The sequence below is a fragment of the Pseudochaenichthys georgianus genome, chromosome 12 (genome assembly GCF_902827115.2).
Source record: "Pseudochaenichthys georgianus chromosome 12, fPseGeo1.2, whole genome shotgun sequence".
NCBI classification, from domain to species: domain Eukaryota; kingdom Metazoa; phylum Chordata; class Actinopteri; order Perciformes; family Channichthyidae; genus Pseudochaenichthys; species Pseudochaenichthys georgianus.
This window is the reverse complement of record NC_047514.1, coordinates 29,197,248-29,221,309: the sequence shown is the minus strand read 5'-3', so window position 1 is coordinate 29,221,309 and position 24,062 is coordinate 29,197,248. Positions and strand designations below refer to the sequence as shown.

Below are 24,062 nucleotides of genomic sequence, written 5' to 3'. Positions count from 1 at the left end.
CCACTTGGTGAGCTGATCAGAAAACACAATGTATGCTTTCCCAGCAATGCGGATGATACACAACTGTATATATCGGCAAAACCAAATTACACTGCAGCTATTACCTCCATCACCAACTGCCTGTTGGCGATAGATACATGAATAAGCAGAAACTTCCTAAAGCTGAATGAGGACACAACTGAAATCCTGCTAGTCGGCCCCAAAGCAAAAAGAAACTGGTAAATCATCTTGGGATATTTACTCACCGGGTCAAACCGGAGGTCACAAGTCTTGGTGTTATATTAGGGCATAGTTAATATTTAACTATGACTTGTTCTCCAGCCGGATAGACTACTGTAATGCACTGACTTCCCAAAAAAAACTACTGACATCCAAAACTCTGCAGCTCGGTATTTGAAGGTCCTCCTCCTGATATATAAGGCCCTTAATGGGCAAGTTCCAAGCTATATTACTAACTCCCTTGTAAACTACAAGCCATCAAGTCCTCTGCTGCTGGGTTATTAGAAGTTCCCAGAAACAGCCGTAAAAAGAAGTTTGGTGAGGCAGCTTTCATTGACTATGCCCCAAAGCTATGGAAAAAAAGGCATGTTGACATCAGGGAAGCCAGCTCGGTGGAAGTCTTTAAACATTTATACAATTTAGCCTTTTAGGAAGCAAACTCCTGCTCTCTGCTGCACTTTCTCAACGCATTGCGATGCATTTTAACCGTTAAAGACCAAGCGAGCCGCCCGCGGCTTCAAAGAGGTAGCGTTCGAAATGCTTAATAACTTTTTAACCACTAATCCTATCCATCTGATTCAAAAAGTGCGGTAAAGCAGCGATTCTAGGCTTTTCGCTGGTATCACTATGTCCTTTTCTGGGATTCAGAGGCTCCGACATGATCGGGGCAACGTCATCACATTGTACAGCCTTGATTCGTCAAGGAGACCCACGCAGCCCCTCCGTCTGAGCCAAACAGCAAAGGTTTTGGACGCTAAGTCCCACCCCCCTGTGTCCGGATAGGTTTAGAATGTAAAGGTCCAGGCAAACCTCTGCCCATGCTACCATCTTCTCGACCAATCAACATAGGTTGCTGTGTATGTTTTTGGCGGGGGGAGATAAACATAAGAGGAACAGAGAGACGAGAGAGTAAGACTAAAGAGTAATTTTGCCAGTGTAAGAGAAATAAATACAAAACGAGATTCACCGATTCGCATCGGTGCACCGGCATAAACGTTCAAGATGCGAGTGCACCGGTTGAAAGAGTGCACATCGGCTACACTTTGGGTTGAACTCGCGATGCATCGATTGTAGCGTCTTTGCATCGGTAAAAAAAACGATTCATTCATATAATATCCTCTCATCCAATCAGCACTCAGCAGAGACGATCTGCTGAGTGATCTTTGCTTCGCGCTACGGAGGCCGCGAGTCTCTGTTATCAACACACATGGAAGTCGAAGAGAAAGAGAAACACAGCGCACCGAAAAATACCTACACATCAAACGTTTGGCAACACTTCGGATTTTTCAAAAAAGACGGTCAACTTGAAAAATCGCTCGATGTTGTAAACGATGCCGTGCCGCTTTAAAGTACACACGTAGTACGAGGAACTTAGCGATGCACATAAAGAGGCGACATGGGGTCTGCGGCTGAAAAGAGAAACCTGAAAGTTAGACATGAGTGAAATCACTCAGTGAGGTGTTCTGTCAGAGAGAGTGGTGTTTAGTTTACAGCAGCCTGTGACGGCCAATCACAGTTTACATGTCTTCCTCACTGTAAGCAGTTATGAAAGAGCTGTTTGTGAAAGGTTATTTGTATTCTTTATTGTTCCTATAGAAACCACTGCTTTCTGCTCACTGGTGAGTCAGCCTATGGATGAGTGTTCAGCACATCAGGCTGCAGCTGTATGGGCATTGCACTATGGTAGTTGTTATTTGCACAATGTTAATCATGGGCAATGCATCCTTACATTGTTTAACTGTGAGGTGTTATACAGTTGTACTGTACTTTAGAGTTTTTTAAGGTAAAAAAAGAAACAGCATGATGGGATGCGCAGTACTAGTCGAGAGAACCAAATATGTAAAGCACTTTTTTGTTCGTATCGAAGTGTATCGCAACAGGGGTGAATCGTATCATATCGCATCGCCTGGTGTCTCAAATGTATCGTTAATGTACCGTATCGTTGGCAACGTATCGAGATGCGCATCGCATCGGCCTCAGTGATGGAGATGCACATCCCTAACACACACACACACACATACATACATATACACACACATCCCAAGACAAATTCAAACCAACATGTCAAAACGGCGTTACACTATGGAAGAAGCCCTAGAATGTGTTTTGTCCGGCGGACCGCTTAGCGATGTGGATTCCTCAGATTCCGAAGCTGACAGCTGGCGTGATGAGGAAGAGTACGATCATGGGATTGATCCCTTTGAAGATAAAAAGTGAGTAACTTTGCTTATTTCTTATTGTCACATTTATCGGTTGCTATTTCTGTAAAACGCCGTAAATAATTCGTCCTAAGAGTATTTATAATGCATGGCCATTTGCCGTAATTGTGTCATAAAGTGAAGTCCTGAGCTCAAGATTCACTATCAATTGGCTATTTATTTTCAGTAAAAAAACTTCAAGCAATGCCTTTTATTTATTGCCTCATTCCGCTTTCCCTCTTTGGTTGTTTGTTATAAGGTCTAATGTTATTAGATTCATTGCATTACAATTCAGTTACTGATTCCATCAACTAGTAATGTTAGCAGAGGGATAAAGTGTGAATCAAATCAAAAGTTGAGACTGTGTTTAGAAAATAGATATGATGACACTGGAGAAATAAAAGCAATAAAGGAAATAAAATAAATTCAGACATTTCTATCTATATATTGTCCTCCCTTTTATTTTAGTCCAGAGGCTGAGAGAGGGGATGCATAAGCCACTGTCCCCATCAGTAGGCCTCCTTCAAACCGAGAGAGAATAATGTGGCCAGGAGGGTGCAGCATCCAGAAAGAAGGCCAAACCAGACCGTACCTCAATGCCAGCCCCCCGGGCAGTGAAAGGGAGAGGAAGAGGAAAAGGGAAAAGAACATCTCTGACCCCAGAAGAGCCAGGAGCTGTTTGGAACGGACCTGAGGTGCCAGATACTGCCCAACAACTACACGTTTGCCCGAAAAGAGCCCCTGGAGTCCAAGGTTTTGTTGGTGTGGAGTATACTCCTGCACAAATATTTAGAAATGTTTTTAACAACCAAGCTGTAAATCTCATCTGCAAGAACACAAACAAAAATGATATAAAAAAAAGAGCAGGCTAAGGGGAAAAAGTTTGTTTGGGAAGAGCTAAAGCCGGTAAAATTCCTCATGTATGTCGGCCTTATGGATGTTCATAAAACTGCTTCTGTCATGACAAGAGAGGTTCATGGCAATCAGCAGAGCTGTACACTTGAGCGACCCAGACCACGATTTGGCAAATGACCGGAAAAAGGACACCCCAGAGTACAATTCATTCCATCGCCTAAAACCACTTCAAGCCACCTTAAAAGAGGCATGCAAGTAGGGTTGCATATTGTTGACCTTTTTACGATACCGATACCACTGAACGATACCGATACTCAACTGATATATATCGTGATACTTTCATGTTGCATAAGGGAACAATTGAATCGTCCTGCAATTACTCCCATGAAGCGCATTATGATATAGTTAACATGTGAAATGAATATTAAATTAAATTGTGGAACTTGGACCTTTAAGTACTGAACAAACAATGAAAAACACGTTATCTATGAAGAAAACAGATTCTGAAATATCATTTATAACAACCATCAGGCGTGAATAGTACATGTTGTCAATGGAAAAATAATATAGCACCAGTGTAATCAATATTCAACCTGAGATTTGACTGACCAGAGAACACATAAAGGATCATAAGATCTGGGCATTGCACATAAAACAAATAGCATCATTAAAATCAACATTTGCCTGATGAAAGAAAACAAATCCCATCACAGTTCAGTTTTGTGCATTCATCTTCAAGAAGATGAGCATATCTGATCTCTGGATCCAAACGGGCCCTTTCACAGCGTAGGATATCACCTGCTGATCTGAACACTCTCTCGCTTGGCACGCTGCTTCCCTGAACAAAAAAGCCACGTTCACACCGCAGTACTTTTCCCACTTTAGTTTCGATATAGTTCCGAAATGTTCGAACCAAAAAGAGCCGAAACTAAAATGAGTTCATCAGAACCTTTTTTACCCCCTTTTGCTAGAGAGCAGGAGAAAAAGGTTCCTATGTCTGATTGGCTGGGCGGAATGCAAACCACGCCCCGTAAAACTCCAATAAAGTTTTGTGAAGCTGCCATTTTATTATCCTCGCATTAGCATTATTAGCATTATCCCAGCGCACAAACACAGAGAGCCTAACTTATGGCAACACAAAAGAAAACATGGGAACGGTGGAGATGAGGAGGTGTCGGTGTTCTGGCGATTTACTCGGAAGGCTTCTACTGAAGTCCCGGGGACTTCCGGCCGGGGACTTCGGGTGGCAGTATACGCCGTGAAGTTGTCTGCGGCCTGCCAGTAAACCCAAAGCAGAAGAAGAAGATGTGACGTCACCAGCTTCATTTGCCTTATCCTTCCCCAGGAACTTATTCAAGTGTGAACGCGATCTGTACTTAGTTCATGAGAACTAAAGAGTTCTCATGAACCTTTGTGGGAAAAGTACTGCGGTGTGAATGCGCCTAATGGTACTTGGTTGCCATACGAGATTACATTGGTTGGAGGTTGCCACCTTTCCCAGAAATAAACTTCTTGCAGTGGTTACAGACCCCACCATTCAGACTGGCAGTCATATGCAGCCACACTTTAGATTTTCTAAAGTGATTCGTTTGCGGAGTTTCACGGCGAAATTGACATCGTAATTCCGACGGTTTGGGCGCGAGTTTGAGGATATTACACCTCACTTTTATGAAAAAAAAATGAAGAAAAGAAAAATGTAAAAAGAAAAAAAAAGTATCGAAAACCGGATCTGATTTCTGTACGGTATACCGTAGCCGCCAGTAACCGGTATTTCGGTAATACCGGGAACCGGTATGCACCCCTACATGCAAGGCAATGTGGCAGCCTAGGAAATACATTTCAATGGATTAAGATGCGAGATGATTACAAAATAAAAATTGTAAATTAAAAAAAGATTACTTTTTTTATTTAAAAAAAATGTTTTTATTATTATTAATAATAACGTGTGAATAGACATTTTTCAGGGGCGGACAGGCCATCTGTATAATTTCCCTGCAGCGAGGCTCCACCCGTTGACAATCCACTAGCGCAGTGTTTCTCAAACTTTTTGATACCAAGGACACTTAACCAATAAAAAAACACTCACGGACCATCTAACTCCACAAATATCCAAAAACAATAGGCCTTCTTTCCACTCCAACAGTACATAACAGCCTAATAATGACAGCTTAACCTTCTCTGTATCGCCTCGTTCACACAATAAATCAACAATACAAATACAGATCATAAGCATGTTGTTCACATGCGATTTAAAATGCTCTCAGGTTTTAAACCTCATGAAATGTAGACTACATTTATTACAGAGTTTATGTCAGAGACAACAGACTACTAAGAGATATGCAAAACACACCGCATGTAGTATGACACAAACCTCCGCTGTTTTAAACAAAAAAATACAGTAAAACTATGGTCGCAGGCCCAAGTTTAACTCTCTGAGGCATGGTCTGCCTACAAAACAAAAATAAACAACGTTTATGCAGCCCCAACAACAGCCTCTGGTCATCAACAGACTTCATGCAATGCTTCATCGGATGCATATATTAGATAATAATCTCTATCTCACTCCAACATCTAAATCTACTTTCAGCATGGATATACATAAAATACATCCATTGTTTGTTCTATATGCTTCTTGAAATCCAAAAAAACACATCGTTTTTCTAGAACAGATTACAAATCGCTTGAAAATGGTACAAACAAGTGGCAACATGTTTGACGAAGGTGTTGTGCTGGGCTATATCATGCAATCGAAAGTGAAACTTAAGCTCGCTCCACTGCGGAGATATTCCCGCGAGAGTGCGGAAAGCTTAAATGAATTTGTCAGGGGTCGCCAGTCACTGGCACCGTTATTTTGGGGATCGCGGGCTGAAAAGTTTGGGAACCCCCGGATGGTAGCCACAAAAGCCAAAATTGGAATGAGGCAGTACATGAAGGCCAAGCCAACTAAGTGGGGTGTGAAGCTGTTTGTGTTAGCAGACTCCAGCAATAGGTATACCATCGATTTTTCCATCTATACTGGAAAGAGCCGCTTCATTTCAGGGCAGGGTCTCTCCTATGATGTTGTCAGCGACCTAATTGATAATTCCTACTTGGGGAGAGGTTACCATCTTGTTGTAGACAATTTCTACACCAGCCCAAAACTTTTTACTGACCTATTTGCAAGGGGTTTTGTGGCATGTGGTTCCGCGACAATCGGAAGAACGTGCCCAAATCCAAATTGAATGCGCTAACCTCAAAGTGCCCCAGTGGCTCAATCCGATGGCTTAGAGAGAAGGAGCTTTGTTTGTGAAGTGGATGGATACGAGAGAGGTGTCAGTGTGCTCTACAATACACCAAGTCTTCAATGGAGACACTGTCACCAGGAATGTGTATGCTAAGGAAACGGGGAAATGGCAAAAAGAAAACATCATGGCACCTCCATGATGTTCCACTGTGGTTGAATATAATAAATATATGGGTGGCGTGGACTTGTCTGACCAGCTCATCCAATACTATTCAGTACACAAGAGGTCCAACAGGTGGTACAGGACACTGCTGTCTGCAGTCCCAATTGGCAGCTTTGTGCCACCCAGAGGGGCACAGTGCTTGCCAGAGAGTCAATGTCCTGTGCAGACGAGGAGGGGGAGGAAGAGGGAATTGACTCATTTGCGAGACGGAGGTCAGGACTGGAGACACGGAAACAAAAGGTCGGCGAAAATGTGTGCTCTGCAAAAAACGTTCCATCTGGAAATGTGCGCGGTGTGATGTGACACTGTGTCTTGTGGCTCACAGAAATTGCTTCAGCAAGTGGCATAGCAGCCGCACGTAAAACCTTAAGACTTTCGATTGACTGAATCAAGTCTGACTGTAATTTAGTTTAGTTTAGTTTATTTATTTATAGTGTCATGGACAGTCCCCATCGATGTACTGTCACAAAAACAGTAAATGGAGCAGCTTTAGCCGACATGGCTAATTTCCAGCCGTTGTCCCCGGCCAGATGGTAATAGACACCCTTAAAATTACAATATATCAACAGCATTAGTTATAAGAAAATATATAAAATAAAATAAAAAGGAGGAAAGAGGATAAAAGAGAACAATAAACAACATACGTTACTATATACAGTACTTGTCACATATAGCCCATCACATTCACATCACAGAAACAAGGGGCAACATCCATGATCACAACATCTAACACAACATGTAACACTCACGCCATACTTAACACAGACTAGTGTGTGCAGGTGTAGTTCTCAGTGAACCATGTTTTTAAGTGAGCTGTGAAGGTGGGATGTGTGTGTCTGTCTTTGATTTGAGTGGGTAGAGAGTTCCAGTTTTGTATTGCTGTGACCGAGAATGATGACTGACCAAAAGTCCTCTTCCTGAATGGGACTGATAGGTCGCCACGTGTGGAGCTTCTAGTGGTCCGTCAGGTGTTGTTACGTTGAGTAACCAATGAGCTAAGAGGTGGAGGGGCTGTATTGTGCAGGATTTTGTAAACCAGAACGATGTTCCTATACTTTATTAAATCTTCCCAACTCAGGATGTTATGCTTGTTGAGGATGGTACAGTGGTCCAGTGCTTTGAGGGTTTGTTTGTACAGGGTTGCTAGTGGCTTCAGTGTGGAGCTGTTAGTTTGCCCCCAGCTTGTGAGACAGTATGTAAGATGTGACATGATCATGGCATTCATGTATAATTTGGCAGAATTCAATGTCATTGTGTTTCTTATGTATTTAAAATTTGCTAGGCTAAACTTGACTCTTTGGGTCACTTTTTTGACTTGTGTTTTGAATGTTAAATTAGAGTCAATAATGATTCCAAGGTACTTAACCTGAGGCACAATGTTAATATGTTCACATGAGATGCTTATATTTGACACAATGTTGCATTTTCTTTTTGTGAAAAACATTCCAACTGTTTTGTTAACATTAAGCTGAAGACAGGAGCGGTGTAGCCAGCTAGTGATCAGCACTAAAGCTGAGGTCAGTTTATCAGCAGCCTTTTGCTTTGTGTTGGCATGCACATATATCACAGTGTCATCGGCATATAGCTGTGTTTCCACATCAGGACAGACAGATGGCAGGTGATTAATATATAGGGAAAAAAGAAGTGGACCGAGTATTGAACCTTGTGGTACTCCGGGGCTTAAGTCTAGAGCTGGAGAGAGTCGATTAATGTATTTAATGTAAATAGTTTTTAACAATGTTGATACATTTCCTTTGCTCTTTGTATATATTTCTAATACTTTGTTTATAGTTGCAAGATAATTTGCACTTTGTTCATTTGCACTTTGTATCTCCAGCACTTGGAATTTGTTTCACTGTTTGTGTTTGTATTTAAATGTTCAAATGAGAATACATTTCTCTGAAACAAGTTATTTGTGTTGCAATGTCATCTGTTATGGTTTAATATGTGTACTCTCTCAACCTTATTTTGACAGAACAAACATGATCAGAAATGTAAATATGGAAATACATTGTTTTTATTATTCCATATTATATTTCAGTGAAAAACGCCTACGATAATATTGTAATACATGGCTGTAACTTGCTCAGGGAACATAATATGCAGATACAATTTAATTAGGAAGCCTTAAACATCTAAATGCAGCTTTATAAATAATAAAAAAGAAAATTCCTATGATCCTGGTGGAGTAAACAGTAAAAAACACAACATTTGTACTGGCGTTTTTGAAAAGTGCTGGTAAATTCAGCCATTATCACACAAAGTTAAGGTAAAATTTGGACTTTAAATTAACCAAATTTGAACTTGAGGTTCTCCTGAATCAAATGAGGTAAGGAACTTGATGCTGACTGCTAGAAAAGGTTAGGAGAAACAAATAAATACAGGAGAGTCAGGCAGGCGAACAAATTCTGTCTAGGTCTTTAACCTGTCCCCTGATTGTGTGTTGAATTTGCACTATCCTAATTTTAATGCACAATTTCATTGTTGTACCTTTAATCTACATTGTAAGTTTTTATGTCTTTTACTGGTAACTGTATTCTGTGTGATACATTTTCTGTGAAATGTCTATGTGAATCAATTCGGACTGCACTCGTTGTATGAAAGGAGCTATACAAATAAAGATTATTATTATTATTACAGCTGAACATTAGGCGGACCGTTGCGAGAATAGTATATCTAATGATGTAACAGAGTGTAATACCATACCTGTGGTAGCTGAGGGGACTGTCTCCCAATCAGGCTCCACTTCCCGCCTCGTATCCTGTAGCCACTTACCACTTTACCTGTAACACATCAGCCAGGTTACTACGGATACTGATTCAAGTTACTTTGAAATGGATTTATGAATAGCCTGGGATGACTCACCGAGGTGGTGTGTGTGGGTCCTGAAGGCAAACGGGTAGATTGGATATGAACTGTAGTCACAGGCCATGTCTGCGTTTGTTTCTAAAAAATAAAAAGGGATGTCAAGGCCCATTCTGTTAACACCTTACATGTTAGACTTTGTTAGATTTGTACATTCTTATTTTATCTTACTTTTTATTTTTCTATTAGTAACTTCTCCAAAACATGCGTAGAGACAGATGTACTTATTTATTTGACGTTAAATTGCTGCTTTTTTGCATCTACCCCTAACAATAACCCCATTAGTCTTCATCCTGTTTTCACCATGAGCCTGAGTCTTCATCATGTTTTCACCATGAGCCTGAGTCTTCATCATGAGCCTGCGTCTGCATCGTGTCTTCACCATGTGCCTGAGTCTTCATTGTGAGACTGAGTCTACATCATGTCTTCATCATGAGCCTGAGTCTTCATCATGAGCCTGAGTCTTCATTATGAGCCTGAGTCTTCATCATGAGCCTGAGTCTTCATTATGAGCCTGAGTCTTCATCATGAGCCTGAGTCTTCATCATGAGCCTGAGTCTTCATTATGAGCCTGAGTCTGCATCATGTCTTCACCATGAGCCTGAGTCTTCACCATGAGCCTGAGTCTTCACCATGAGCCTGAGTCTTCATCATGTCTTCATCATGAGCCTGAGTCTTCATCATGAGCCTGAGTCTTCATCATGAGCCTGAGTCTTCATCATGAGCCTGAGTCTTCATCATGAGCCTGAGTCTTCATTATGAGCCTGAGTCTTCATCATGAGCCTGAGTCTTCATTATGAGCCTGAGTCTTCATCATGAGCCTGAGTCTTCATCATGAGCCTGAGTCTTCATTATGAGCCTGAGTCTGCATCATGTCTTCACCATGAGCCTGAGTCTTCACCATGAGCCTGAGTCTTCATCATGTCTTCATCATGAGCCTGAGTCTTCATCATGAGCCTGAGTCTTCATTATGAGCCTGAGTCTTCATCATGAGCCTGAGTCTTCATCATGAGCCTGAGTCTTCATCATGAGCCTGAGTCTTCATTATGAGCATGAGTCTTCATCATGAGCCTGAGTCTTCATTATGAGCCTGAGTCTTCATCATGAGCCTGAGTCTTCATCATGAGCCTGAGTCTTCATTATGAGCCTGAGTCTGCATCATGTCTTCACCATGAGCCTGAGTCTTCACCATGAGCCTGAGTCTTAATCACGAGCCTGAGTCTTCATCATGTCTTCACCATGAGCCTGAGTCTTCATCATGAGCCTGAGTCTTCATCCTGTCTTCACCATGAGCCTGAGTCTTCATCATGTCTTCATCATGAGCCTGAGTCTTCACCATGAGCCTGAGTCTTCATCACGAGCCTGAGTCTTCATCATGTCTTCACCATGAGCCTGAGTCTTCATCATGAGCCTGAGTCTTCATCATGAGCCTGAGTCTTCACCATGAGCCTGAGTCTTCATCATGTCTTCATCATGAGCCTGAGTCTTCATCATGTCTTCACCATGAGCCTGAGTCTTCATCATGAGCCTGAGTCTTCATCATGTCTTCACCATGAGTCTGAGTCTTCATCATGTCTTCATCATGAGCCTGAGTCTTCATCATGAGCCTGAGTCTTCATCATGAGCCTGAGTCTTCACCATGAGTCTGAGTCTTCATCATGTCTTCACCATGAGCCTGAGTCTTCATCACAAGCCTGAGTCTTCATCATGTCTTCATCATGAGCCTGAGTCTTCATCATGTCTTCACCATGAGCCTGAGTCTTCATCATGAGCCTGCACCTTCATCATGTGTTCACCATGAGCCTGAGTGTTCATCATGTGCCTGAGTCTTCTTCATGTCTTCATCATGAGCCTGAGTCTTCACCATGAGCCTGAGTCTTCATCATGTCTTCATGCTGAGCCTGAGTCTTCATCATGTCTTCATCCTGAGACTGAATCTTCATCATGTCTTCATCATGTATTCACCATGAGCCTGAGTCTTCATCATGTGCCTGAGTCTTCATCATGTCTTCACCATGAGCCTGAGTCTTCATCATGTGCCTGAGTCTTCATCATGTCTTCACCATGAGCCTGAGTCTTCATCACAAGCCTGAGTCTTCATCATGTCTTCATCATGAGCCTGAGTCTTCATCATGTCTTCACCATGAGCCTTCATCATGAGCCTGAGTCTTCATCATGAGCCTGCACCTTCATCATGTCTTCACCATGAGCCTTCATCATGAGCCTGAGTCTTCATCATGAGCCTGAGTGTTCATCATGTGCCTGAGTCTTCATCATGTCTTTATCCTGAGTCTGAGTCTTCATCATGTCTTCATCATGAGCCTGAGTCTTCACCATGAGCCTGAGTCTTCATTCTGAGCCTGAGTCTTCATCATGTCTTCATGCTGAGCCTGAGTCTTCATCATGTCTTCATCCTGAGACTGAATCTTCATCAAGTCTTCATCATGTATTCACCATGAGCATGAGTCTTCATCATGTGCCTGAGTCTTCATCATGTCTTCACCATGAGCCTGAGTCTTCATCATGTGCCTGAGTCTTCATCATGTCTTCATCATGAGCCTGAGTCTTCACCATGAGCCTGAGTCTTCATCATGAGCCTGAGTCTTCATCATGTCTTCATCATGAGCCTTAGTCTTCATCATGTCTTCATCATGAGCCTGAGTCTTCATCATGTCTTCATCATGAGCCTGAGTCTACATCATGTCTTCATCATGAGCCTGAGTCTTCATCATGACTTCATCATGAGCCTGAGTCTTCATCACGAGCCTGAGTCTTCACCATGAGCCTGAGTCTTCATCATGTCTTCACAATGAGCCTGAGTCTTCATCATGTCTTCATGCTGAGCCTGAGTCTTCATCATGTCTTCATCCTGAGCCTGAATCTTCATCATGTCTTCATCATGTCTTCACCATGAGCCTGAGTCTTCACCATGAGCCTGAGTCTTCATCATGAGCCTGAGTCTTCATCATGTCTTCATCATGAGCCTGAGTCTTCATCATGTCTTCACAATGAGCCTGAGTCTTCATCATGTCTTCATCATGCGCCTGAGTCTTCATCATGTCTTCACAATGAGCCTGAGTCTTCATCATGTCTTCACAATGAGCCTGAGTCTTCATCATGTCTTCACCATGAGCCTGAGTCTTCATCATGTCTTCACCATGAGTCTGAGTCTTCATCATGTCTTCATCATGAGCCTGAGTCTTCATCATGCGCCTGAGTCTTCATCATGTCTTCACAATGAGCCTGAGTCTTCATCATGTCTTCACAATGAGCCTGAGTCTTCATCATGTCTTCACCATGAGCCTGAGTCTTCATCATGTCTTCACCATGAGTCTGAGTCTTCATCATGTCTTCATCATCAGCCTGAGTCTTCATCATGTCTCTGTGCTGTTGAGGACATCCTGCCCTTTCCTGTATATAAGACGCTGTGTCACAGTGGCTTCATCGACTTTTATTACGCATTTCTACTTCTTTTGTTTTATTCTAAAATGGTGCAACTGTCACAAAACCAAATGTTCCCCCAGGATTAAATAAATATTGTAGTTGTGATGATTCCTTTTGGTAATCTATTGATTCAAACGTCTGAATGTGGATCATTCAGATTCAGATTCAACTTTATTGTCATTACATAGTACATGTACTAGTGACGAAATGTAAGTTAGGCATCTGACCAGAAGTGCACAATAGCAGTGCAGGAGTCTACATAATAAGAATAATTATAAATAGAATAATTATAAACAGAATACTTATAAATAGGCTATACACAGATGAATATGTACAGTATAAACGGTATCATGTGGACTGACGCGCTGACAAAATCATCTTGTTAGTTATTTGCAGCAGGGATCAGACAAAGCGTATGATTGGATGAAGGAGCCACTGACTGGTCATTCAATGATGCAGGCAAACATCTTTGTGTAATGGAGGGCTGAGAGGCTTTACACTGTTTACCTCCCTGGCAATGAAATGGGATGAATTACAGCACAAAAAATGCAATATAAAAAAAGGCATTGGAGTGATGGACTCCAGCTTTTGTTTTGACAAAGTGAATCAGACAGACGTCTTATAATGGAAGCTACATCGATACGTATTCAGATTTGACTGGACTTCCCATTCTGTGCACTGTTCTTTGCGGTTTGCTTGCTGCTATTAGTACAGCTGTTGATTATTATGAAAGGTGAGATAGAGACGGGACCATGTGTTACTCCGAGTTCACTGCACTGAATGCCTTCCTTCTTTTATTTTATTTTTCTCTATGCTAGAAAGGAAAGGAGGAAAATGTCATGTGGAACAAGGAAGAAATGAAAGAAGGAAGTAAGAAGTAAGGATTCAAAAAACAAAGGAGGGAAGGAAGAGAGCAAAGAAAAAAGGAGGAAGAAATGAAGGATATAAGAAAGCACAAACCGATGACAGAAGGAATGATGGAAGAAGGTAAAGGGGGTAAAAAGAAGGAATGGATGTGAGGAAGGAGAGAAGAAGCAAAAGAGGAAAGACAGATGGAAGAAAATAAGGGATATAAGGTGGAAGAAATGAAAGCAAGGAATAAAGGAGGAAGGAAGGTAAGGAGGGTGAAAGGAAAGATAGAAGAAGGAAGGGAAGTTAGAATAAAGAAAAGAAGAAAATAAAGGAAGAAGGAAATTGAAAGGAAGGAAGCAAAAGTATATGAAAGGAGGAAATGAAGAAAGACACAACAAAAGGAAGAAAGATAAAAGGAAGGAAGCAAGGATGGATGGAGGAGGACGGAAGGAACAACAGAAGGTATGAATAGAAATGTGTAAAATGGAAGGTAAGGAAAATAAATAAAAAAGATTGAAGGAAGAAAGACATTTTGGAATGAAGCACAGAAAAAGAGAAAGGACAGATAGGTTAGGGTTTCAGAATCTAGTAGGTTTACAAGGAATCTGCTTTGGTATATGTGGTGCATACAAAGACACAGAAAAAATAAAACATAGCAAAACTAAATTAAATAAAAAATAGTACTGTTATGACAGCTATTAAGACAAAACTATTTTAAGACTTTTATAACAAATTATCAATACTTACACAAATACTATATACTGTATTTAAAGTGAAGGAAGCAATGAAAGAAGTACAGAAGGAAGGAAGGGAGGAAGGAAGTATCGAAAGAAGATAAATTAATATTTGAGAAATGACAAGAGGAGTGGAGTAGGCTTGCCGTGATTTCTTTTTGGATATGCATTTGAATAATCTGTATGTGTTTGTCAGTGCCATCCTGTGGTGGTCAAAATGGTAGAAGGCTGTAGGGAATGAATCCTTCCTGAATGCTTTTGGATTCCTTTGTGGAACAATAGAGCCAAGAGGTAGGAGGAAAAACACACTTTACACAGTCTTTGTGGCCTCCGAGTTTCAGCGTTTCCTGGAGCTAAATGTAGCTAATGTAAGCTACATTATCGACCACCATATGGTTGGACTTAATTGTAAACTTTGAGAACAAATGCAACAAACATACCTTTTTTTCCTGGAAGGATAACTGTGTCCACAGACATAAGCAAGTATATGCCAGCGATGAACGGCTGCCTGTGAGGAGGCACAGAGAGAACAGGAAGTGCGTGTCACAGTTTAATACACAACTTAGTTGAATACTTGATTCTGATTTGTCAATTTGGACATTTCAGAGGTTATGAATACTCAATAACCCACTGCTGCTAAGCAAAATAATGACCGTCGCAGACATGAAGTAAGGCCGCCTTTCATTTCATTTTTTAATTTCCATCTTTATTTTGAACAAATGTAAAACAGAATAGCGTATTGGTCAACACAGTCTCACTCCCTGCGCGTCAAAGAACGACGCTTGGTCAGGGTCCTTTGGCGTCCATTTCTGACACAACAAGTCTCTTTCTGCTTCTTAAACTTACGCACAGAGCTTTCAACTGATTGCAACGTATTCCCATCGGCGGTGATATTTGACGCTCAGGGCGCTGCAGCCATCAGTGGCAGGTAAAGGCAATGTGAGCATCCCCTCCCATTGGATAACAGTACTCATTGTTAGGGAAATATGTTCCTCGGCCCATAACTTTGACCCTGTTTATCAGTTTGTACAATGAGCACCTGCAACCTTGGCTGCTGTGCTCTCAGTGTGTTGTCTCCCCAATCATTGTGAAACATTACTTTTTCTTTCGCTTTTCTGCCATGTTCAGGGTAAAAACCGCACCTCGCGCAGCATAGCTGCTCCCGCAAGCTTGTCTCAGCGAAAACTGAACTCTGACGCCAGACAGGGTCACTAGAAGCGCCAAGGGGGTCATTTATACCACATTTTTAAATATGTGTAACTCTGTTAACCTGTTAAGCCCGGTGCCCCCGTTGGCGGAAGCTAAAAACAACACTATTCACGAAACTGTGTCTCAGGGCTTCTTAACATTTAATAACCTATTAATGTGTCATACCCACTTAACGGGAAGAAACTCAGTTGCCTGACGATGTGAAACATTTTTAACGAAACAAAGCACAAGTCTAACGCCGAGCCTCTGAATTAGCACTAAGCGAAAGGGTGCTAACGCACTTAGCACATAACTCACGGTAGCGATCTTTTATACTTCATCGGATCTGCACAAACTAGAAAGCTGAGCCTGAAAGCTGAAATTCCAATGGTATACGAATCATCACTGTGAGACCAGAACTCAGGGCAGCGAAGGCCAGCAAAGACAACACACAACTTCACTTTACGGAGCCAAAACGGCAAATACGTCTTACCTTTGCTGTTTTCTGATTAAAAGTTGTGTTCAATGGCATTAGAACGCATATAAACGCTGCTGAATGTTAATTCAATGTCTCTGTGTCACTTTGAAATTATTAGTGATAATCCATCATCATATTTATGGCAATAATCGCATTTTTCATAATAGTGTGTGACGGAGGTTCCAGTTTTGGGCAAGCTGCGAGCGCATCGTTCTAACTCCTCAATGGAAATGTTTAGATGGATTGAGGAACTTCTTCTCGATTCTATTGGCTCTAACGGTTCAAAAGAAGTGTCAATAACCAAAATCGACCAATGGGTTCCAGAGATAAATAATCCACCCAAATGACCCCAGAAGTGTTTTTTTTTGCTAAATATCTCTAAAAAGGTCAAATTTCACTTGTTTTGCATCAATCTTGATACAGGGTACTTATTATATGTTATAGTTTGGATTCCTACAGCATTTTGTCTACTATCCCATCATTCAAGGGTGGTTTTCACTATAAGTAAAACAAAAATGTGGACGGACACTATAATTTAGTTTTTTACTATGTTCAATCTGAATTTTCTTTAAAATAAAAAACATCTATATTCATTCTAACTTTTCTACATCCAACTCACAGGTTTATCATTACTATGAGAAAAAAGATTATTAATTTTCCCCTTTTAGAAGTGTAGTAAAGGCCCTGTCACACTGTCCCGAAATTGACACCCGATGGACACACGAATATGGAATTGTGAATTTCGCACGAAGATGGCCCCGAACCACACACGAAGGCAACATTTACATTACATTTAAGACATACAACTGCAATGAAAGTACCAAAAACAATTATGTTACAGTACTATGATACTGTACTGATATCTTCAGACTTTGTTCTTTACTTTATATGTAGAAAATATTACGTTTTCTCCGTAATGTTGTTTCCATAACAACAACAATTTCCTGTCAACTGTCCTTCAAAATAATATATTATATCCTTTTTAGTTTCACAGAACACAAATTGGGTTATTTACATGATTTTGTTGTGCAATAAAACAACCCGATGGACGCACGATAAAGGAAATGTTCAAATTCAGCTGTGATCGTAGCAACATCGGGCCATTCGTGACGGGCATCTTAAGCCATCGTATGACCGCTGGCGGAGTTTCTCAGGCTCCGGCAGCAACTTCGTGAGCGGAGGCAAAATCTTTGGCATGCCAAAAAATTGCCGAAGGACCTTGCGAAGGTTCATTTTCGTGTTGAATTCGTGTGTCAATTTTGCCCTTCGTAAGGCCATCGTGAGGGCATCTTGTTATCCTCGGTGCCATCGGGCATTCGCCCCGATCAGAGTGAATGTGAATGCACCGATGATAACACGAAGATGACACGATTTGACAAGATGCCCTCACGAGTGCCTTACGAAGTTGCCGCTCACGAAGTTGCTGTCGGAGCCTGAGAAACTCCACCGGCGGTCATACGATGGCTTAGATGCCCTCACGAATGACCCGATGTTGCTACGATCACAGCCGAATTTGAACATTTCCTTTATCGTGTGTCCATCGGGTGTCAATTTCGGGACAGTGTGACAGGGGCTTTATGGTCATTTGTTCTAGAAAAGTAATTTTCAAGCCTGAGGCCTGAAAGACAGGCTAGGTTAAGAGCGCAGGGAAACAGCTTTTAGGCGCAATACCGCCCCCTGGATTATATATAGTGTAATGGATACTGCCCTGAGTGACAGACTTTTTTCCCTTCATAAAAAAAGGCGTATTCGTTGTGTGACTGCATGTGTCGAACTGTGACGTCAGAACCGTGACGGTTCGGGATGAATACGGATACTGTTACACCCCTACGAAGAAGCGTGCACAGTTTAGTAAGTTTTCACATATGGTAAGGGGGTCAAATTTGCGTTCCAATTGGAAACTGTTACAGGATGTATATTTTGTAAAATGTGTAACTTTTTTATTATAATATTTTTTGTATCTTTATTACTTTTTTATGCATGCTTAGGTAACATTAAGACTTCCTCAAAATGTTTACCCACGCCATTGCTTTTGTTACCAGAATTCAGCAGAACACTTCATGCTTTGGATTAATAGTACTCACGGTTTGGATGTCATCTGTAAGGTTAGTCCTGAGCAATCTCTATGATGGTCTGTAGAATAAACGAAAATTCATCTTTAAAACCTTGAAACACAATTGGTCCTCTTCATAAGCACTTACTGCTCCTTAGCCCTTTTATTTTGGAGCACAGCAGAACGCTTTGCTGCACTTAATGTGCTTGGGATAAAGTAGATTTAGTGAGTGAAAATAAAAATGTTTTTAAATATATTAGAAGTTAGGAAATAAAACCTTTCCTCTTGGTCTTAGGGGAAAAGAATCCAACTACATTTCAACATTTTAACTCGCCATTGGCTTATCATTCACTACGCAGTGACCCTTAATGACTTTAGCACTCATGAATCTTTCCGGACCTTTCCTCGATCCGATGTACCTGATAACATGAACAACAATCTCTATGCAACAATGTGTGAACTAGGACTCACCCCTGAAAGCACTGACATCTCCATAATGGATCTGCAGCACAAAGTGGGATATTCCTGAACTTCTTCCAACTTTGAAACCAACATCTGAGGGGACAGCAGAAAGCAGAACAGAGCTTAGAGAAAGACACAACATTACTAAGGACAAGAGATATATTCAAGATTGACAAAAAATGCTGGCAAGAAAAACATAATGTATCATTTTGATCTTAATCATGTCATAAAACCTTTTTTGTTTATTATGTTATTAATGCTATTGCTTAGCCACGCCAAACTGCAACCCAGTAACAGGAAAGGAAGAGAGACTTATTCTTAAAAGTTATCATGGCTATGTCAAAGGCTAAGTTGTCATACACCGATCAGCCATAACATTATGACCACTGACAGGTGAAGTGAAGAACATTGATATCCCGTTACAATGGCACCTGTCAGTGGGTGAGATATGTTAGGCAGCAAGTGAACACTTCGTCTTTGGAAGCAGGAAAAATGGTGGAGCATAAGGATGTGAGGAACTTTGATAAGGGCCACATTGTGATGACGAAACGACTGGGTCAGATCATCTCCAATACTGCAGCTTTTGAGGGGTGTTCCCAGTCTGCAGTGGTCAGTACCTACCAAAAGTGGTCCAAGAAAGGAAAAGCGGTGAACCGGCGACAGGGTCATGGCTCAATGGGGAGTGAAGGCTGGCCCGTGTGGTCTGATCCAACAGAAGAGCTGCTGTAGCTCAAATGGCTGAAACAGTTCATGCTGAATGAATGACAGGTGTCAGAACACACAGTGCAGTGTGTTGTATATTAGGGATGCCAGCGATTATTCGATTATTCGCTACAGTCTCCATAATCGAATATTATTTTTAAAAATCGATTTTATTTATATATTTTTTTTTTTATTATTTATGTTTTTGTTTTATTATTTATGTTTTTGTTTTATTTTCTGGCTAAGTTTCAACCAAAATATATATAAATATATATATATGCTAATAATAGTAATAGTATTAATAATTGTAAATGGCCATTGGTCACACCACCAGTTTGTTTTACTGTAAACTTGCCTGCGTGCAGAGCAGACTGCTGCTGCAGCACGCTACACACCGACCCCGCCCCCACCCCCCCTCTCCCTCACACGTGCGACTAAAGATGAACAAAGCGGCAGGTAAAAAGAGTTCCTCCTCGTGGAACTACTTCGACCTTACAAGTCCAAAGGAAGTTAAATGCAAGCTCTGCGAAAAGACGTTGGTCTATCACAGCTCAACCTCAACAATGCGTTCGCATTTGAGTGCGAAGCACGCCAAAGAGGTTACAGAGAAAGACGCAGCAGCCGGCCATTACCAACTTCACTTCAAGGCCACGTCGTTGTGATGACATGCTTGTTTGTTGTTTGTACTGTTAAACATGTTCCAGTAAAGAAAACAACGGAATTCCTTTTTTTTTTTTTTTTTTCCTCTCCCGCGGGGGGGAGGGGTCGGTCGAATAATCGATTATTATTCGCCAGGGCTGCCGAATAATCGATTTTGATCATGGTCAGTTTCTGGCAACCCTATTGTATATGGGGCTGAACTTACACTTCCCCATATTTATTTGCAAGTAGATTCGCTAGCTGAAGCTTGGTTGATAGGTTACTAGCTGGGGGTTCTCCGATAAGGGGCCGGGGGAAACAAAGTTAGTGATTACTGGTTCCATATTGATTTATTTCAATACAAATTGTTGGGGGGAACTGAAAGGCTCTTACCGTACTGGTTACTTTGCTGCCCGGATATTTCCCCCAAAACACATTTAGACGTGATCGCAACACAGAAGTACCTTTCAAATCCCATCATTTTAAAGACCTTCTAAATCATATGTAAGACCTTTCTTATTTTTTTTTTTTATCATATTTAAGACTTTTTAAGGCCTTAAATTCTGATTATCAAATGTAAGACTTTTTAAGACCCCGCGGGAACCCTGTCCTTCTAACACACACAACGCAGCCTGTTGTTTCTATGCATCAAATAGTGAGAAAACATGCCTCTGGTTAATAATTATATAACTTATTTTCTCCATAAAAGCTGGTGGGTTGAAAGCAATATGGGAGGTGAAAAGAACTATACTGTAGAATACAGAAGTAACTGTTGGGCATAATTACATTTAAGGCCCGGGACACACATATTTATTTAGATATGTTTTAAACAAGTTTAAATAATGGAATGTTTCTTGCTCTGCCAGGTACAACAAGTGGAATTTATCTCTGATCACTTTAGCATATTGTTTTGTATTCCCACTATTACGGATAGATTCATATTCTGCATTGAATAAGATAAATGTAATCATTTAAAAAACATTGTATTTCATTTTTATTTAACTAAATAAATGTGGTTTAATCCACGTGAGTTTACAACTACAAAAATAATCAGTTTGTTTTTGTATCACATCCGACGTGAGGAAATGCAGCCCGGCTCTCACTACCGATTTGTAATCATAATGTAATCATCACGATCATTTAATGCAGGGGTTTTCAAAGTGTGGGAAGGGGAGCCTCCCCTCAGAGAACAGAAGAACAGCCGCACCCCCCCTCCCAATTATTATTGCTATTATTATTATTATTAGGGCCCGAGCACGGAGCATCAGGACCCAACGGCGTCCTAGCACGAAGTGCGAGGAACCTATTGTTATTATTGTTGCTATAATGCAGGGGTATTCAAAGAGGTCCAGTAAGAGAACATTTCATTAAACGCTCTGTGTTCGCTGTCTACCTTTCTCTTTTTTGAGCACGCCATTTGAAATGACTCACTGCTTTTTCTCCATCTTGTCTCGTCTCTGTGTGTGTTTGAATCTATCGTGCTGACTCACTGACTGCACCGATTTGATTGGCTGAGTAGCGTCACCTCCTTAAAACATAAAAAAAAATCACTTTTTAAAACCTTTTTATCTTTATGTTTTAAAGGTCCCGTGTCATGGCCATTTCTACTGATCATAATTCCATTGTTGAGGTATACTAGAATATATTTATATTGTGCAATTTTCCAAACTCAGATTGGTTTCTCACACAGCATCTCTGTATAGTCTGTGTATTCACTCTGTCCTAAATGGCTTGTTGGAGCTCCCCCTCCCCCCCTCCCCTCCCTGTGAGCCCACTGTGCTCCGATTGGTCAGCTTGCCCACTCTGTTCTGATGAGTCCACCACCGTTACAGCGGAACATCAGTGATTATGTTTTACAATGGCGTTTCTTAGCAACCAGGAAATGAGACCAGTAAGGACAAACAGATGAGAATGCTGCGTGGGGTCTGGGGGCCGTGTTGGCGGGACGTTACGCGGCTCGCTGCTGCGAGGAGCGGACAGTGTGAGCTGGGTTCATTTCCTGCTTGCTGCGTGGGGTCTGCGAGACAGCGAGACATCGCAGATGGAGGCGGGACGCGGTGGGTGCTGAGGGGGCTGCAGCACCCCCATCTGCGAGGCTCCACCAGCCACAAATCCAAAGAACTATTGGAACTATTCCTGGGAAAGGTACTCCGGTGTGAAAGCGCCTTATGCTGTCGCACTTCCTGTTGCTTCTTTTTGACTTTGCTTAGAGTAGTAATCTGTTCCCTTTAGGATGCTTCAAAAGTTGTATAATTTTGCACGGACGCCAGGACTGGTGAAAAATACAATATTCTGGAGTCAATGGGTTAAATATTCCAACCTGCTCACTAGCGCCACCTATCAAAAGCCCATTTCAGAATACATTTACAAAGTCGCAACGTAACTCCAAATGACCTGAAATTGTGCACACATATCCGGGTGGACCTGCTCTACAAATAATCCTCTTTGAACCCTAAGCTCTGCCTACATTTATTTTTAATTAGCATAATGTTCAAAACAGTGAAATATTCAAACTTCGTATACAGCATCGGTGGAGGGTCAGACACATTACCGTCGAAAATGAGCATGTTAAGACGATAAATATTGCCGTCATTAATCAAAACGTACTGGCAAAAAGGCGGGGCTTGGAAAGAAATGCTCATAACTCATTAACAATGTATCCATATATCCAGGGCTGCACATAACTGGTGCGCAGGTGCGCACCTCCGCCAAAAAAAGAGCACCGTGTCATTTGAAAAAAGGTGCATTTGCATACCAACATTGAGAGAGAGAGAGAGAGAGAGAGGGAGATAGAGAAGAGAGAAGAGAAAAGAGAGAAGAGAGGAGAGAGGAGAGAGAAGAGAGAAAAGAGAAGAGAGAGAGAAATATATTTGCGAGTTGCATATGAACCTATGATATGAACTCAGAGCCGGCTGGTAGCTCTGGCGTAATAGATGTTCGCCTCGGGCGCCAGATCTGTGGAGGCGCTGCGCTGGCAGCTCTGGGAGGGAAAAAAACATTTTTGACCGTTGGTGCTCATCCTAATGTTCGGCCTTGATGTAACAACATTCATAATTAAGTAATTGTAACACCCTTTTCACCCCGGTTACACGTTTCATTTGCCCTGTACGATGGGCGCTGTAAGAGATGAAAATGGGGGATGTTGGCTTATCTGGCGCCCGCAGCTCACAGCCAAAGTGCGAGTGAGCGAGGGAGAGAGGAAGGGCGCACCGCCCGTTACCGGCGCTGTTGTTATTAGAATCTGGTGCTAGCTGCTCTAACGGATGTAAGAAGAAGATGTTTCTACAATGATGTGGAGGGAGAGTCCTCTCCAGTCAGACTGAGAGGCTGATAACTACAGCTCAGTGAGGTAAAGGACTCTGAGTGTTTAGATAGTTCACTTTAGTCTAAGTTCAAACGGTTTGGTCACAATTTATGTAAGCACATATTTCCAAGGCTCTCCTTTATAATTATTGGTATAAACAGCTTTGAAATAATTCCAATGTATACTATAGGACAGTAGGCCTACCCAAAAATATCCTTTAAAACTGCAGAGATAAAAAAAGGTAAAATAAGATATGAATGAACAAGACACATAAAATAAGTTACATTAATTTGTTATTGGCTATGGTAGGTTATTGGTTATGTTCACATACTTATTTGATTACATCCACTTGTCTAAGATGAGAACAGAGACTTTCCACCCAAACCCAGCTGTTGACTTGTGGATGCAAGCAGCTAATCGCAGACTCAACCAGAGAGGAAGAAGTAGGCCTACATCATCAGCTACCATGTCTGACAGAGAGGAAGACAGTGAGGAGAACAGTCAGGAGGGTAGTGATTACAGCTTGTAGGATTACTGGTCGTGCTAATGTTGTCTTGTGTTCACCTCTACATGTGTGTTCTGTGTTCACCTCAGTGTGTGTGTTCAGTGTTCACCTCTGCATG

The 24,062-nt window shown here is 41.5% G+C and overlaps 1 protein-coding gene across 3 annotated transcripts in view; it reads right to left on the bottom strand.

The window, feature by feature from the left end:
* Window positions 1-24,062, bottom strand: part of pam (peptidylglycine alpha-amidating monooxygenase) — a 108,046-nt gene that overhangs the window by 62,351 nt on the left and 21,633 nt on the right. For all 3 annotated transcript variants that reach the window (XM_034095540.2, XM_034095541.2, XM_071205069.1), the window contains exons 7-11: window positions 18,804-18,887; window positions 18,364-18,412; window positions 15,054-15,121; window positions 9,584-9,664; window positions 9,425-9,501 (exon numbers count right to left, since the gene is read on the bottom strand). In XM_034095540.2, the coding sequence (XP_033951431.1) occupies window positions 9,425-9,501; window positions 9,584-9,664; window positions 15,054-15,121; window positions 18,364-18,412; window positions 18,804-18,887 (359 nt within the window). The remainder of the gene's footprint in view (window positions 1-9,424; window positions 9,502-9,583; window positions 9,665-15,053; window positions 15,122-18,363; window positions 18,413-18,803; window positions 18,888-24,062) is intronic.